A 17,661-nucleotide genomic window follows, 5' to 3' on the forward strand; every position below is an offset into this window, starting at 1 on the left:
TTTGGAAAAAAATAATAAACCTCCTGAGCATTAAAATGTAATGCTTATCTCAAACCAAACTCCCGCACACACTAATCTTGTCTGTAAAGTATATACTTAACATATAATTTTCCTTGACTACACATATTTCCGTATGTAAACCGTGAAATGCTACATACATATTTGTATCTTAAACTTATTGAAAAGATTGTAATCAAAGAACAGTGTGTTGTGGAATTATTTCACTTTTTTTCTGCAGTAGGACAGATAATTGTTTATGTAGAATTATGTTGTGACATCAGCGTAAGGACAGTGCCCTCGTGTAACCTTGTTTATCACAACCAGAAGTATTTATAAGCAGTTGTACATTGTACTTCTCCACAGCATATGAGAGCACGCGGACCGATTCTTAGCGGTATTTCGATTGGTCATCAGCTACCGTTTGATTGATCGGAGAAAGACTATAACAAGAGAATTTGCTCCCGATTCAGCGGCTCCGCACCAGATGTGACGAACGAAACTTGGGAACATAAAAGACCCTGGGATATCGAGCTCGTGTCCTTTCATACAAGCAACAGATCGCTGACAGAGTGACGACTTACCCCATCAGCGCTACCACTCGTTACAATTTGCCATGAGCACGTCCACCGCACCGTGAAAGGAGACAACTATCTTCAAAGGTTAAAGATTCTCTTGCGTTGAAGCTGCAATCCCACATATGTGGCGCGCATCTTGGATAGTGTTAATTTTCATAGTATGACTAATGTCATGAGACAATAAGTGGAATAGTGTTGGGTTTTTTTCAAACTACTGTGATATGCTTAACGCTGTGACACAGTGGAGGAGGTTATGGTGCTTTGTGCTGCACGTGCTTGTGAGTTGCTTGCACGTGCATGTGTGTTTGGGGTGCACGACAACCCACTTGAACAATGGAGCGTATAAGCTGACGTGCGTGACGCCCAACTTGAATGTGAATGTCATTCCTTCTGTTCCGGACGTTCAAGTGAGGGGAAATATTACCAAAATGTAAGTAGTATAAGACTATGTTATAGACTGATGCCACCTTTGTCAATTCGTAAATGATACGCAAATTGTTTTCTATTTTCTATGTTATTCGTTGGAAAGGGGAAGTTTCCTTAAATCTAAAGTTTATTTGACAAGAGAATGTTATACGCATTTTAACGTCTTCCCGTATATTGCATAATGTTGTGCTTCCGTTCACCTGATATTTTAGGAACGCATCACATATAGGCCTCTTACTAAGGGTGGGACAATGAATGGGAACTGCACAGTCTTTTCACCTAAAACTGTCCAAACCAGATTTGATTACTTTTTTACGACAATGAATGTTTTGTGGCAGACAATTGATATTTTTTCAACAGTCTAAAGTGTAGGGAACAGAATTTATGGATGTCAACTTCTACATTATGAAGAACACAACGTTTCGGAGAATATACTTACTCCTGAGAGTACCCGATGAAGGAGTAAGCATATACTCCGAAACGTTGTGTTCCTCATAATAAAGAAGTTGACATCCCTAAATTCTGTACCTTATGTGTATCACTTCCACATGCCGTTCAAAGACTTGAGTCTAAAGCGTATCTTATTTTCAAGCAATTTCTGAGACAATTTACTTTTTTAAATAAAAAAATAGGATCTGGAGTCCATGGTTCGCGCAGCGAAGAGTCAGGATGACACAAGGAGATGCACGTTGTTTGTAGGGGCGATGATTGTCCATATGTCCTTATGTTATTGTGCTTACTTCATCCATCCGTCTGGTGTTTGAAACTGCGATCAGCGGATCCTAATGTAAGACAAGGGACGCAACTCTGCGCGGCGAATAGCAGCGAATCGTGTTGCCAAGACCTTAGTGTAATCATGTAGAGTCACAAACACAGATACTTTAAGGTTGTATAGTATAACTGCTTGCACATCTTTTAGGCAGACAGCTCTGCGTGTGAAATCACAGTGCAAATACAGGGTTGAAAACTAGGTTGTATAAATGAGGAATAATGTGTAACGTGTCCTTTTACATTCATGGATTGAATGTAAGAGAATGAAACCTTTCGTTCGGTATACTCTAATAGGACACTGTAGATGCAAACTGAAGGACCTGGCGAGCACAAGAAAGTATACACCTAGTTTGAATGCGACTGAAAATGAAACAAACAAGAAATGGTGATTCGATGGTTATGTATTTGATAAGGGTGTCATGGTTGTGTTTTGGATGTTTAGTTTGTGGTGTTTCGGCGTCTGTTTTCAGCATAGTAACGTTTTGATAACGTTTGTAAGGTGTATACTATTTTTTGCCCGGTAGTTTACTTTTGAAATCAGTAGATGATGATGATGATGATGATGATGATGATGATGATGATTTCATGTGAAACATCATACCCTAAACACATGTTCATACTGTCATTTCCACAAGATTACTGTCCATTTCACTTAATTAAGTCTCGACCTGTTGGCTTAAGTAATTAACTATCCAGGCGAGAGGTGTTTAAGCCTATTTTGAGCAGTTAATATCAGATATTGAAGTACCAGAAGTGCAAGTTCCTCAGGGGGTTGCCAAAAGATAACAGGCTAGGTGAGGTTAAATGGAGTTTAATGCCTTCCGGGCCATCGGTGACCCATGCAAGTCCCGTTAATTCGACATGATTGTTGTGGTATATAGCGCTAAACTCGCTGTGCTGAATTGCCTCCCTCAGATGCCAGGATCCGTTATTTCCTCCGCTGATGATCCTTGGTTTGCCAGCACCTCTCCCGACCTAGTTGGCTCCAAAAAAGAGACGAAAGTCTACTATCTGCATCATTTTGGGGCGCGTTATAACTATAAGAGTGACCAAAGTTTGTAAACCCGTGAAGATTCCGGGGTAGAATAGGTCTTCAGCAACCCATGCTTGCCGGAAAAGGCGACTATGATTGTAGTAAGAGGCGACTAACGGGATCGGGTGGTCCGGCTCGCTGACTGTACATGTCATCTGTCATCGTATCCCAATTGCGTGGATCGATGATCATGATGTCAATCACCGGATTGTCTGGTCCAGACTCAATAATTTACAGACCGCTGTCATATAGCTGGAATATTGCGGCGTTAAACAACAAACAAACAAACAAATCGTAAACACTACTTGTAAACTGAACCGCAAAAGTAACGTCACCCCAAGTAACATTGCATGAAATGTTGTCATTCAAATATCTGGGTAATTTTTGTCAGAGTTTCCAAAATTTAACGTCACCTTGTCCGGAAAAATGAAATTTGATGATAAAAAACAAAACAGATGACAATAACACCGATCGCCCAAACGCATCACGGCAACGGCCATGGTAACCCGATGCACGTGAGTTCCGTGTAAATTGATATGCACATGCGTTCCCCCATTTCTTACCCTATACAAATTCACCTAAATCGGATAACATTCATTCGTTATTGAATTGCTACCACATGCCAAGCTTGACAAGAAATCATTTCAACTAATGTTCGTGTATACGTGCGTCAAAAAAAGGTGATCTTTATCAATAGTTGAGTCACACCCCACTTCATCTATAACAAGTCCGCCTCCGCGATACAGTGAATAGAGCGTCATATTAAAATACGTTTTAAGATGGTACTTGAGTGTACAGGCGTCATGAAAACCCAAAACCCAGAACCCTGAATTATTTTATGTGCACCAGAAGACCCACAGTACCCGAGTACGGGTGGCCCAGTCGTCTAATGCGTCGCGACTCGCTGTGCAGAGTTGCGTCCCTTGGGCACGCCAGAAACCTATGATTGTGGGTTCGAATCTCAGTTCGCGCCCCGATTATGTTTCTAGGTTTGTCAGCACCATACCCGTGCTCGTTCGGTTTCACCGAAGTGGTAAACGTCTGAGACCTGCATCACTTCGGGCTTTCCTCCCCACATTAAGCTGACACGCCGTGATATGACTGGAATAATGTTCAAAGCGGTGTTAAACCTAACTCACTCACTCACTCACTCACTCACTCACTCACTCACTCACTCACTCACAGTACCCGATCATTAAAACCAGCAGACTGTCGTATTTACCCAACACTATGTCTACAAATAGTAAAAAAGTCTTTCTCAACCTGATCGACCACAATGATGTCAAAGCGGCTGCTAAAGTGAATTAAGTGGACACAGTATTTGTTCTGAGTCCCGTTATAACGAGCAGGGAAAGAAGAGGTTGCCGGGGAGACCCAGTGTTTCTGAAATGAATTATGTTCAAACACTTCATTCTTCTGAGCCCCGTTTCACAAAGCAATAGTAGTTTACCATTGACGTACCACGGTCGTAGAGCTAAGATTGCTTCTTGAAAATAAACGCGACAAAGCCATTTCCGTACTCACAAGAAATCACCACTAAAATCTGTGTCCAGTGTACGCTTCCGACTATATCATAAGCATGTGTTTATGAATCACTTTCAAGTACTGATAATACCAGCTGTTCGCAAAAAAGATGAGCGCGTGCTGCCCTACCGGTGGTATCTGACACAAACACATGCAAAGGCAAGTCAATTGTTCACATGAAACAACACGAGAAGTCAAAATATGGAATTGTGTCTGACACCATTTTGAGCACTGGTGTGTCAGATTTTGAAATGTATTCCACATGCCTACCATAAAACATTTTGAAAGCCCTACTCAGCCATCGCGTGTTGTAACCCTAATGTAACAACTTCGAGCAAGAGTCATATGACCCTCTATAAAATCTTCTTTCTTGGAGGCCAAATGTCTTAACCTTACTGCCCTGGGATCAGGGAATCTGCCCTGATTAGACTGAAAAAGAATAGTTTTATTTTGTCACATTGGCTTTTCAAATAAGCAGTCTCGATAGTATTGCACATTCGTCACCACTCGCCCTTTTCCGTAACCTGCAAGAAGACTCGTCCCCCTATCGATGAATGTTGTGTGCGAAAATACGACAAACCAATCAGAATGCGCGTATGATTTCAAGTTCTTCGTCAAAGAATCCCTCAGAAACAATTTTTAATTTAACATACGCCTTACATCTAAAAATATACCCAAGACACAGTTAAATGTGGTCAATCATACTGTAAAATTCCGCATGTCCCGATGTGCTTTAAATTGCATCTAAAATGTATATAATATATGGGGAAATATATGTGAACCATTACGTAACGAGTTGACAATTGTTTTAGGTATGCCTGTTTGCGCTAAGACGGAACCCGGTCGCAAAAATGGCCATGAGAGGGGCACGAGTCGCTATTCGGCTTGTCCCGGAATAACACGAGTTGGTCACGAATGTAGTATCGCAGTAATGACATCAATATCTACAGCATCAATATTTTAGAAAGTTTGTTTATAACGCGTAATCCTACCAATAGAGACACTGTGCATTTCCCATATATTCCGCAAACCTCTTTACACGCGATGATGTGAGTAGGGCGTCATGCCACGTTTAGGTATAGTTCACACATTGTACCTCATGGACAATCCATCCTTACTCTTGGCAACGTTTAACCAATGGCGAGTAAGCAGTTACACAAGCAGCTAGACGATCATTCATATATACGAGGATTTGAACTGCTCTTGACTTATACAGAGAGGAAGAGAGAGGTAACGGGGGATATAGGTACGGAGGTGTGGGGGAGAGAGAGAGAGAGAGAGAGAGAGAGAGAGAGAGAGAAAGAGAGAGAGAGAGATAGAGAGAGAGAGAGAGAGAGAGAGAGAGAGAGAGAGAATGATATCTAGAGCAGACATTAAAAGAAAGGGGGACATTTTATATTTCCTGCCGACGTTAAAGCTTTCAAACATTTAAGTTAATGTCTTCACGAGATATTTTAATATATGAACGTCATAAGCCGTCCATCGGTCTCGAAAGGGACACTGGTTGATGTTCCCTCCACAACTGACATAGAAGATATCAACCCGTGACACCCGAAGGACCGGTGGTCAACGAATTTATCTTGCCGCACACCTATGGCAGGTATGTCTTAAGCATGCATGGTTTGGCCTGAATACGTAAGGATACCACAGTTCGGCATTTATCCATTTAGTTCGTGTTTTCACATCCAAGAGCAGCATGCGTCAGAAGACAGACTTAGGGTTATTCCCCCTGGATCATTCGGGAAATATCGTATATATCCGGAGAATGGCGTCTTATATCATATACAATAAACTACGTTTATAACGAACACGCTTATAACGAACTTACCGATATAACGAACTTATTTTCTAACACCTGCCATTTGTTGTGTATATGCTGTATATATGCTTATAACGAACTACGGTTATTACGAACTAAAATTAGTGGTCCATTTGAGTTCGTTATAACCGTAGTTTACTGTACTTTATGTTCAGTGTATGGAATGTGCTAAATGACAAACACCATGATTCCAAAGCTTTGTATAATTTATGTAATAATGTACCGAGAAAAACATACATTCAACAAAAGCACCTTAAGTATCAGCTCTTTGTACATTCACCTATTACATTAACAATTTATGTCAATGAATGCTTTTGTGGAAAATTACAATTTTTAATTGAAATGGGGGAGGTAAAAAAAGGGTCTAACGTCCCGTATTATTTCACTCATATAGCGAAGTTCCACGCGGTGTGACAGTCTGGTTAATTTGTCCAGTCTCTGTTTAATTCTTTAGGGTTTCATGTCTCCCTCTTGCCAGATCAAAGGCATGTACTCCAACATGATCTTAGTGTCTGCTGGAATATTTCTCCTGTGTTTTCATTAAATCTGACTTTGTCTAGAAAATAAAAAGGTTGCGCCTACAAATAGATAACGTGCATCAAGGAGAGATGAAATGGGGTTTTAAGGTCGCGTTCAAGACTATTTTATTTCGAAATGGCAGTTTCTGTTTCAGAAGAAATATCATCTCTAGTCTGTGTACAGCGTAGTAAGTGTGGTGATTGCGAGATACCGTAGGATTTTAAGTGTTATCATATTGTCATAAAGAGCTGCGTTCTACGAAATCCTTCGAAGCCAAAGCTGTTTTCAAATTCACTTACTGGTTCATTTACAATTAACCTCAATGACTGCTCTTTTGGAAATTTACAGTTTTGAATTGTATAAGCTAAAACGTAAATTGCATAAACGGCCAAAACTGATGGAGTGCATCAGTCAGCATAGGGGATCATTATGCAAAACTCAGATTTTGCAATTGTGGGTTCTGGTGGGGATCTGTTATTAAATTCATGAACAGTGTGCGGAGAGGAGCGTTGTGTCTGTTCCGTGCGATCAATGATTCTCACCAGAACAGGGAGTGGTTGACCATCAAATATATAACATTAACGCCAGAGAATAACCAGTCTAGATTATCCGACGTAACAGATTCTAGTGGGTGTAAATGGAAAAATAGCGGAGAAAACTATATGGATGGATATCTGAAAATCAATGATGACACCGAGTGAAAAGACGAAAAGATTTCATTCTTAGCATACGGGCGACACTGGAGGTTGGACGCAGATTACAACATTTTAAGCCAAGTAATTTCGAGAGTTAATAATTTACATATAAACCTGAAAGAAAAGTCGCACTACTCATACACGGCGTAAAATGAGAAATGATTCTGAAGGCATTCCACTGCAAGGATGTCTGATGAGATTGTTCAATCCCGTTTAATCCTTTCAGACTTCTTATCTCCCTTTTGGCAGATCAAAAACCGCTAATGTATGTCGGTGCTTGTACTAGTCTGGACTAATGACGGTTTTATAGTACTAGCCCACTGAGATGCCATTCGAGCCGACAGTCCTTGTTTTAGGCCCTTAATGTCAAGCGGCAGGCAGGGTAACAACAAACACCATCTTTAAACGTCTTTTGGTATGACGTGGCCGGGAATCGAACCACCGACCTCCCACTCTCCGGACAGACGCTGTGTACCCTAGACTAATAGGGTGGTCTCAAAACCTCGTTAACTCGAAATCCATGAATTCGATAAACCATTTTGATTTCTTGTCCCTGAAAATCCTCTTCAGCACTGTCGTGTAAAACCGGTACGTCACTTACCTGGAATTAATAATAACTCGATATAGTTTTACTGTGATTAAGACTGTAATTAATAAAGACAGGAAGCTACTGATCGGTCAAAATTGGACACAGACTCATTTCTATTTATTCTATCTTTGTTTACTCGCAGAATTATTTCAACACAAATGCAAAATGTTATGAAAGATTTCTTGACAGCATGTAACTTGAAAAATTGAAAAACACTCAAAAAATCTCATTTTCATCTCAACATGAGCTCAGTTTAAATTGTTTAAGAAACACACGGATAGCTGAGTCGCATGCCTCTATAGCGTGAGAACGTATTCAGGACAATTATATTTCCCGCTTGCATATACACACGCGTTTCTTGGTGGAAACTAGTTGTGACTGTGGCTCTATCGATAATTCATAGAAGTTGCTTTGTACAGAACATCGTTAGCTTGAAAAGTTATGTGTGCACTGAAATTGATAGTGTGCGCAGCTCACTAAATAGGACACAAAAAGCAATGGGAATGTTGATTTCGTCGAGTGAGCTTAAAAAAATCGATGACAGCAAGAAAATACTAAACTCTGTGTTTGGGCACCTTGTTATTGATTGGTCTGTTACAGCTTTAACGATGATCCATATAGAAGATCTACAACACAATAAACACGCCATTGAATTGAGATTCTGTGATAAATAGAATTGTATTACGCTATTTCAAAGATAAATTGGCTAACCAACAAAGTAGATGTGAATTTCATCGCTAGCAGCTGTGCTCAAGTTAGCCCGAGTAAAAGAAGTCAATAACCACACAATACAAAATTGACCTGAGCAGGGAGATCACGCTAAGACGTCAATACTATGCAACTTCTTACAAATGTACATATGAATATATCAACAATTGAATTTTCTTCCTAGTAAATATTGCCAGTTAATAAACATATGATACTACGTTTAAGTCATATTACAAGAGCTTACCAAATCATCTATGCAACATACCATTTATGTACCATTTATCCTGAAATAGACCCTGCAGTGTTTGTACGCTGAAGTACATATAAACAGTTAACATTCGCATGTCTTGTTCAATTATTTATTCACAATACTGTTACGAGGTATAATCGATGTTATAACATGCTCGATAATTTCATATGTATGTTGATTTGTTGATGTATATTTCATGTTGATAAATCTATATTGATTCCTAATGAGACAGTGGTGATCCATATACACCCGAGACAGTCATCGTAAGTAGTATGTGTCTCCCGTCTACTTTCTGAAGTTGATGAGGCTCATTATCGATATATTTTATATTTCAAAACGGTGTTATTGTCATTCATGTTAGTCTAAGGTAGAAGAGGAAATTGCTACAAGCATATTCTTTTGAAATTCATGAAAATAACATGAAACAGTAAATTAATTACACACAGGTGTTCTTGAAACAGAGGAACACACATTCTTCCTTGATCATAGCACTCTTCGAGAAGGTTTTATGTTGTATTCCTAAAAAAATATATTTAAAGGCAGGAAATAGCATTCTCTTGTATTCTCCATTTGAGTAGAAAATATCAATATTCTTTATAGTGAAGTGGCTTCACCCTGATCCGGTTAGCACCATGCTCTTAGATTAACAATGCAATACACTGTACTCGTATAAATAGCATCAATACAATCCGATCGAAAATGAGAAAAGTAATTAGCTGATGAAGTGGCAAGATAGAAGTTATAATTCCTGTAATTACCTAAAGATTTCCGATAACAAAGAACATTTTTTCCATTGATTACTTCTTGGAACTATTGTTCCCTTGACCAGCGGCTAACGATCACAAGAAGCACGTCATGCCTTTATACGTCATACGTTAAGCCGGTCGATAAGCACATTGCGGTCAGGCACACAGACACAATATAAGACGAACATAACTTACGAGAAGACTTAGAAAACAACAAGTTAATTACATCAACTATGAAGAGTAAAAAAGGAGAAAGGTTTTAATTACTGGTCGTTTAGCCAACATACAAAGAAATGTTTTCTGGCTATGGTCATGCATATTTAATTTTTTGTATCAATTGGAAGAAAATGCATGATAAGCACGTTTTAGATTGTAGTTAAAAATATATTTTGAATATATTTGTGTTCTTTTTTCTGAAATGCGTGCTTGACATTGATTATTTTCATTATACTGTATATTAGGCTAATTGCAAATTGCAAAACAGGGAACATATGAATAAAAGCGAAAGACGCTTTCCACAATAAGAAACCTCTACTAAAAACGCCCATGACACGCATGTGTTTATAACGCTCTAACAGAATGATATTTTGTTCTTTTGTTTGTTTGTTTGTTCTTTTGTTTGTTTGTTTGTTTGGAGAGTAGAATTAAACCATGTCAAGCCCTTGCTATATCGGAAACGTAGTAGGTTCAGTGCCTTCGAATCGCTTCTGTGGTCCAGGGTTAGAGCGTCTGCCCGGAGAGCGGAAGGTCGGGGGTTCAATCCCCGGCCGCGTCATACCAAAAGCTCGGCATTAAGGGACTTAAACTAGGACTGGTGGGCCCGGAGTCAGTATACTGCGTCTGAGTGGAGTATTCATGTTAAACTGCGGCATGGTATCTCAGTGGGCAAGAACTTTATAATCGGTATTAATCCGGACTAGTACGAGCAGCCACATGTGCATGCACACACACGTCGCTATATCAGTGCAATAACCTTGAATGCGACGTTAAACCCCATTTCACCTCACTTCAACCCCAGTGCCTTCGAATTCAGTCAAACCAAAGTAAAATTACCAAAAGCCTGGCCATTGCATAAAAATCCAATGTGTACGTTTTATGCCAAATTTAGTAGACCCGGTGACGATGGAATATATGCACAGCATAAAGGGATAAAGAACTGAGTATGCCCTCGAAAGTATAGAAATATTTTCCCGCAGTGTTTTTTTCCAAAACAAAGATTGTTCATCTGATGCCCTGAGAAAATGTGTCATCGGTTAAAAGAAAAAAGGCACTGTTTAGCTCTTCATTTCAGAATAAAAAATGTTTTTCTTGAAGTTTTAAAATAAAAAATATTCATTTTCTAACACAACAACCCAAATGTGTGTCATGTGTGTGAGGTGATCATGTGGTATAACGAGTATAACGAGGTGATCTTCCAACCTCTCTATAAGGCGTTGATCACCAAGGTCCCAAAGACGTTCAGTTGTGCTAATAAACCACGAAAACGTTGTCCCCAAAACTCTGCAATAGTTCTAAGATGACTGCACAATACACAACAATCAAACAAATGGGATATTAATCAAGTGTTAATAATCAATGCATGGCTGGCGTCCTATGTGATTAGCGAAAATCAATGCGTCGCGGCGTTTAGATGTAAAGTACTAAATGTACGATGTATTATGTATGAAATAATGAAATAACTGAGTCGAGATAATCGTCACAGGCATCAAATGTTATGGTAACAGCGATCATGGAGATAATGAACACATTAGGTGTTTTTACGAGGCGCGCATCCAGCATAACGGTGATGGCATCCTAAATAACGGTACTAAGGCATTTAAACAAGAAGTAGGCACATCCATCAGCACTATTTGTTGTGCCCCCTTTTTGCTGATCTATTTCTTTATGCATATGAATCGGAATTTCGGAACAAGGTAATTTGGCCAAGAATTTGACTCCAGTGCCCACTTGCACAAAGCGATCTTAGCGCTACGATTATTGTAAGCCTATGTTGAAGTATGGGAGTTACGATCATCTTAGCGCTAAGATCGCTTTGTGCAAGTAGGCCCAGGTATATCGATGATCTGATATCTTTCAATGACCATCAAACAGCCAATTCCCTTCCACTGATTTACTCACCTGAACTAGAAATATAGGAGACCAATGAGACCGCCTCATCTGTTTCATAATTACATCTATGCATAAACATTCAGAGTGACAAAACACTCTCAAAAAGACTGTATGACAAGAGGGGTGACTTCAACTTTCTAATAGTAAACTTTCCCTTTATGTCGAGAAATATTCCTGCAGCTTCAGTCCTTGATTTCTCCATTTCACAAGTTTTGAGGTCCGAGCATGCTCTTTCTACCAAGATTTATAAGCGCGACATACGACTCTTGCTCAGAAGTTGTTTGATCAAGGTTACAACATTCAAGGTCTCAGTAAAGCTTTCAAAAGGTTTTATGGTAGACATGTGGAAGACATTTCGGCGCATCGGTGACAAAAAATATGTCCGATGCAAACCCCGATTTTGAACGTTATTTGGACAAGTGACTTGCCTTTGCATGTGTTTGTGATATGTGCCACTGGTGGGTAGGGTAAGCTTACCTTTTCGCGAACTGGTATCATCACTATTTGGTTGTGATTCATAAACACATGTAGTCGGAATGGTAATATTGACTCTCCGTTTGGCAGAGATTTCTTATGAGTGAGTGAGTTGGGTTTAACGCCGCTTTTAACAGCATTCCAGTTAGATCACCGCGTGTCAGCTTGATGTGGGAGGAAAGCCCCAAGTGATGCAGGTCTCAGACGTTTACCACTTCGGTGAAACCGAACGGGCACGAGTATGGTGCTGACCAACTTAGAAACATAATCGGGGCGAATCGGGACTCGAACCCACAATCATAGGTTTCTGGCGTGCCCAAGGGACGCAACTCTGCACAGCGAGTCGCGGCGCCTCAGACGACTGGGCCACCCGTGCCCCCAGATTTCTTATGAAATGGAAATGGTTTTCTAGCTTTTGATAACACTTAATTAATAACAGCAGGTATACCCCGTTAAGCTCGAAGACTACAGAAAACTTATCGTATAATCAGTATTTCGAGAGTGACCACATAAGACAAAAGTGCAAATGTGGATTATGCTTGGATTTAAAAGTCTGAAAAAAAGTTACAATTTCGTAAAAAACATTGTTCTATGAATGTTCGCCTTTAATGGTGTTCTCTCCATGCATTCCGCTCCTGCTGATCGTACCTTATATGTTATATGTAAGTTCCTTATTAATAGTCGTATTGTATTCAAATTGCTTTATAATAATTAGATATGATCTTTTTTATGCTTTTATTATGTAATACCTTAGATGTATTCCTAATGAGAACACTCGAGATACAGAATAACATTTATTCAACAAAAAAGGTCACTGAGTAAAATATAATCCATTGGAACCTTGGTTGGTCGAGCTCCAATAACTAGACACAGAGTTTAGGACCGTTCTAATTTTGGCGGATGCCTTGATACATTTCTAAATTCATAACTTTGTTTGTTTGTTTGTTTCCTTGAATGTTTGTTATTTGACGCCGCACTCAGCAATATTCCAGCTATATGACGGCGGTCTGTAAATAATCGAGTCTGGACCAGACAATTCAGTGATTGACATCATGAGCATCGATCCACGAAATTGGGATACGATGACATGCATCAACCACGTCAGCGAGCCTGACTACCCGAAGCCGTTAGTCGCCTCTTATGACAAGCATTGTCTCATTTTACGGCAAGCATGGGTTGCTGAAGGCCTATGCTAACTCAGATCTTCACGGGTACTAAATACATAAACAAACATATTTTTTTATTGGTTTAGTTATTTTGTTTTTGCAACCATGAAAAACACAAATAGGTTACACTTCCAATGCATTGATTGTGCATTTTCGTTGAAAAAGTTGATTTTTTAAAAAGTTGCGGGTGCTATCGGTAGAGCAGGCCATGCTTACTCTTTTCGAGAACACCTGGTGTCATCACTGATTTTCAGTGATCCATTCATATAATGTTCACCGCCTTTTGTTCCCTTGACGCCCAATTGACCGGCGGGCAATCGAGACTAATCATTCTCTGTTGACGTCTTATATTTTTGGGTTAAGATGGGTCTAGTGATCGCGGATGAATCCTCATCTACTCAAATACTACATATTCAATGGTAACCGTATTTGGGTGTTCACTGTATGTCAAATTCCATACTTAATAGCCATTCCAGATTTAATGTAACCACGTATGACTTAAGTATCCTTAAAGGGAAGCTAAGTTCCGATCAAATGGCAGTCCGGCAAATTTGTAAGTGAGTAAACACTGTCCATTTTTTCTACCAGGTGAATATCCTAAGTCCACACATTGTCTCAGATTGACTCATGTCACCGAACGCCCAACAATGGATACAAATTTGTACAGCAGAGACCCCTTTTAATATTTGCGGGGTAGAGGAGTCGCCATGTTGGTCATGACAGGGTGTACGAAGCCTATAGTTTGTCGTCATGTTCTAGACTAACATATAGTCTCTGAAATGAACATATCGTACAGAAAAAAACAGTTGTTCAGTTATCTTAAGAAAAATCTAATAAAAAGGGAGCCTAGTGATTCTCTTCATTTTCAGACACTGCAGTAATCTAGACTTGCCAAACATTATAGACTTGCATGGGCTGTAGTTGATATAAATGTATCAGGGTCTGTAAGACAGACTAGTCATGTTCATGCAAGTTCTTAAACGAAAGCGGCATAATTCACACGCTTATATAGAGCTGTCATTGACTTAACGATATCTAAGGACATTACGTCGTATTAAGATGCATGTAAGTTATTGTTAGAAGGTCACGATTGTGTGTACATTAGTATTAATATCAGTCAGTGGTGTGTTATGTTACACAGTTGGCTTTCATTGCTGTTGCAATATGGGTAGATCGTGCCGTTGAAAATACCGTTATTTCGAGAAACTACATGACAGTACCTGAAAAGCGCAACATCTGCAGTCGCCCTGTATGCAACACGAGCAGCACAGCCAAGTCCACAGTGTCGTTGATCTCAGCATCCACGGGGCTGCCGAATCTATGCAGCTGTTATACAGGAAATAGCCCGCTGGTCTGGAACCAGCAACATGGAAATGCTAGCGCTCTGCTTCCGGGAGAGGTCTGTCATGTCGTTATTTACATATTGATAAGATGATAATTCAGGATAAGGTGTTTTATTTTTTATTAGCCGATTCTAATATCAGGAAAGTGGAACAAAATTGAAATCCCAATTTACAGTTTTTTTATTGAAGAAGATTGATTCCGTTAATGAATATAATGCACACACTTTGTTTCCCTTCTTGACTGAGGCGGGGGCACGGGTGGCGGGGTCGTCTCAGGCGCCGCGATTCGCTGTGCAGAGTTGCGTCCCTTGGGCATGCCAGAAACCTATGATTGTGGCTTCGAATCCCGGTACGCCCCTATTATGTTTCTAGGTTTGTCAGTACCGTGCTGGTGGGTTTCATCGAAGTGGTAAACGTCCTGCATCCGAGACCTGCATCACCTGCTGACCTGTGATATAACTGGAATACTGTTAAAAGCGGCGTTAAATCCAACTCACTCACTCACTCACTCACTCACTCTTGACTGAGGCAAGTGATACCTCAAGACCAATGATTGTTTGCTTAACTACTGTCAGTAGCTCCACCGCACTCCAACAGTATGTGGCAATGGTTTTTTTTACGAAATTGTAACTCTTTTCAGACTTTTAAATTCCAACATAATCCCCATTTGCACTTTTGTCTCATATGGTCACTCTCAAAATACCGATAATTCAATAAGTTTTCGTCGTCTTCAATCTTAACTGGGTTTACCGGCTGTTATTAATCAAGTGTTATTAAAGGCGACAAAACCCTTTCCATTTCATAAGAAATCTCACTGTGGGACCCGTAAAGATTCCGGGGTAGAATAGCTCTTCAGCGACCCATGCTTGCCGTAAAAGGCAACTAACGGATCGGGTGGTCAGGGTCGCTGACTTGGGTGATGCATGTCATCGATCCCAATTACGTGGATCAATGCTCATGATATTAATCGCTGGATTGGAATATTGCTGAGTGCGGCGTTAACCAACCAACCAACCAACCAACAGTATGTGGCATTGTTACCATGAGATAAAACACTGATGTTGTAGTTGTAAAAACATGGAGAATTTGGATTTTGTTTCCACCCTACCAACAAAATCAAAAGGGGGGCACGGGTGGCCCAGTCGTCTAAGGCGCCGCGATTCGCTGTGCAGATTTGCGTCCCTTGGGCATGCAGAATCTAATTTCATTTATATTGTTATTTCAACCACCGACAACGGATTTTAGAAATAAAACTAAATATAACTAATAGAAAATGAAATGAACTAAAGGTCTTGAACTTGCAAGCCATTTAAATCTTGAATGCAGTTCATGGTGTGTTGTTGAGAGGCAACGCCAAAGCTGTTTGCGAACAAAACCCTCCTGTCATTCAGAGATTAATGTTTTCGTTTTGGATCCGCTAGTCCTCTGCTATGAGTGTAGAATATCTGCATTATACTTGATTATCAAACTTATCCAAATGAGGAAATAGATTAGTCTAGCTAGCTATTTAGTTTTTTTGTTTTTAATATTTTTTTGTTATTATACATACGAAACCATTTGTTTGTATGTTGTTTAACGCCGCACTCAGCAATATTCCAGCTATATGACGGTGGTCTGTAAATAATTGAGTCTGGACCAGACAGTCCAGTGGTTGACATCATGAGTAATACATGACATGCATCAACCACTCTTGAATCTAACATACGAAATGCGACGAATGTCGACACACTTTTAGTAACGTCACATTGTGAGACATTAAAGGGGCACTGATCTAAAGCAATTCCTCGGGACTGGTTGTTGCCTTTGTCGTTGTTTTTCCCCGTGAGTACCCGGATGATATAACAGAAATCTAGACTTGTTCGCAACCTGTGTTGCGCCACTCATATGAGCATTTGTCACCTTTATTGATGGCATAAGGGCGTATGCTCACACTGATAAAAGAAATGAAAGTTTTGGAAATAATAAGGAAATATAGGTATCTTTGTGGGTAGCATCGGTAATGGTGACGATGTTTTGATAAGTCACTTGCTTGGTAATTGTGCGATTTTCGTTTACACTATTTTGACTGACAACACAAAGTAAATATTTCACCTGAGCATTGCTTATTTTATCGTGTACATATTTGTACAGTCAAAATGTGAAAAACTTTCACTTTTGAAATTTATTAAACGCATAAATATTCAGTTATTTTACAAATGGGCTGAACATATTTCCATTCTGTATTATTATGATAACGAGTTCCAAACATTTTATGTTATATAACATCACCAAGTGACTGAAAATGTTAGGATTAAAAGTACATTAATTTTCTATATTGTTTGGCTTCTATCCTAGCATAATTAATCTATTGTTGACCGTCTTAATAATTTTTAGTCAAACTGTTAAATAGATGGACAGATTTTTCAGTAAACTTGTTAATAGACTGAAATATTTTATAAAATGCCTCAGTGAATCACATTTCACACATTGACTGTAACATAGACACACATCGCACATCGCACATCGAAGAACTTCACAACGAAGTCGTAGAGGAACAAGAATGATTCCGTTCAACGCTACAGAAAACGAATGAAAACAAAATGCAAATATCATAATTATAACCTACCAAAGTTATATGTATGATTTTAGGCTGCTACCACGTTCGAGGAATGTATCCGTGAATATCAACCTAAAGGAACGATATCCCACACATCTGCAGCTGTACAAAGAAACTTGTTCGATGTCACGTGTCTCTGTAACAATCAAATATTTTAAAATATATATGTCGTTTCGGGATATTATAACCCGTGTTCGTTTCTCAACTGATCACTTAGTTTGTTTCGGTTGTTTCACATAGGTTTCAAGTCTCAAGGGTCAGCGGAGAAAGCCCACGTGACAACTATTTTCATAATGTCATGTTTTAATTATTTTGAAT

At 39.5% G+C, this 17,661-nt stretch overlaps 1 protein-coding gene across 1 annotated transcript in view; it reads left to right on the forward strand.

The window, feature by feature from the left end:
* The first annotated feature begins 506 nt into the window (after nt 1–506).
* LOC139465639 (NT-3 growth factor receptor-like) overlaps nt 507–17,661 on the forward strand; it is a 47,614-nt gene continuing 30,459 nt past the window's right edge. Inside the window, exon 1 of the mRNA XM_071247350.1 lies at nt 507–1,005. Coding sequence (XP_071103451.1) covers nt 797–1,005 — 209 coding nt within the window. The 5' untranslated portion in view covers nt 507–796. The remainder of the gene's footprint in view (nt 1,006–17,661) is intronic.

The sequence above is a fragment of the Haliotis cracherodii genome, unplaced genomic scaffold (genome assembly GCF_022045235.1).
Source record: "Haliotis cracherodii isolate W230 unplaced genomic scaffold, xgHalCrac1.p SCAF_1, whole genome shotgun sequence".
Taxonomy (NCBI): domain Eukaryota; kingdom Metazoa; phylum Mollusca; class Gastropoda; order Lepetellida; family Haliotidae; genus Haliotis; species Haliotis cracherodii.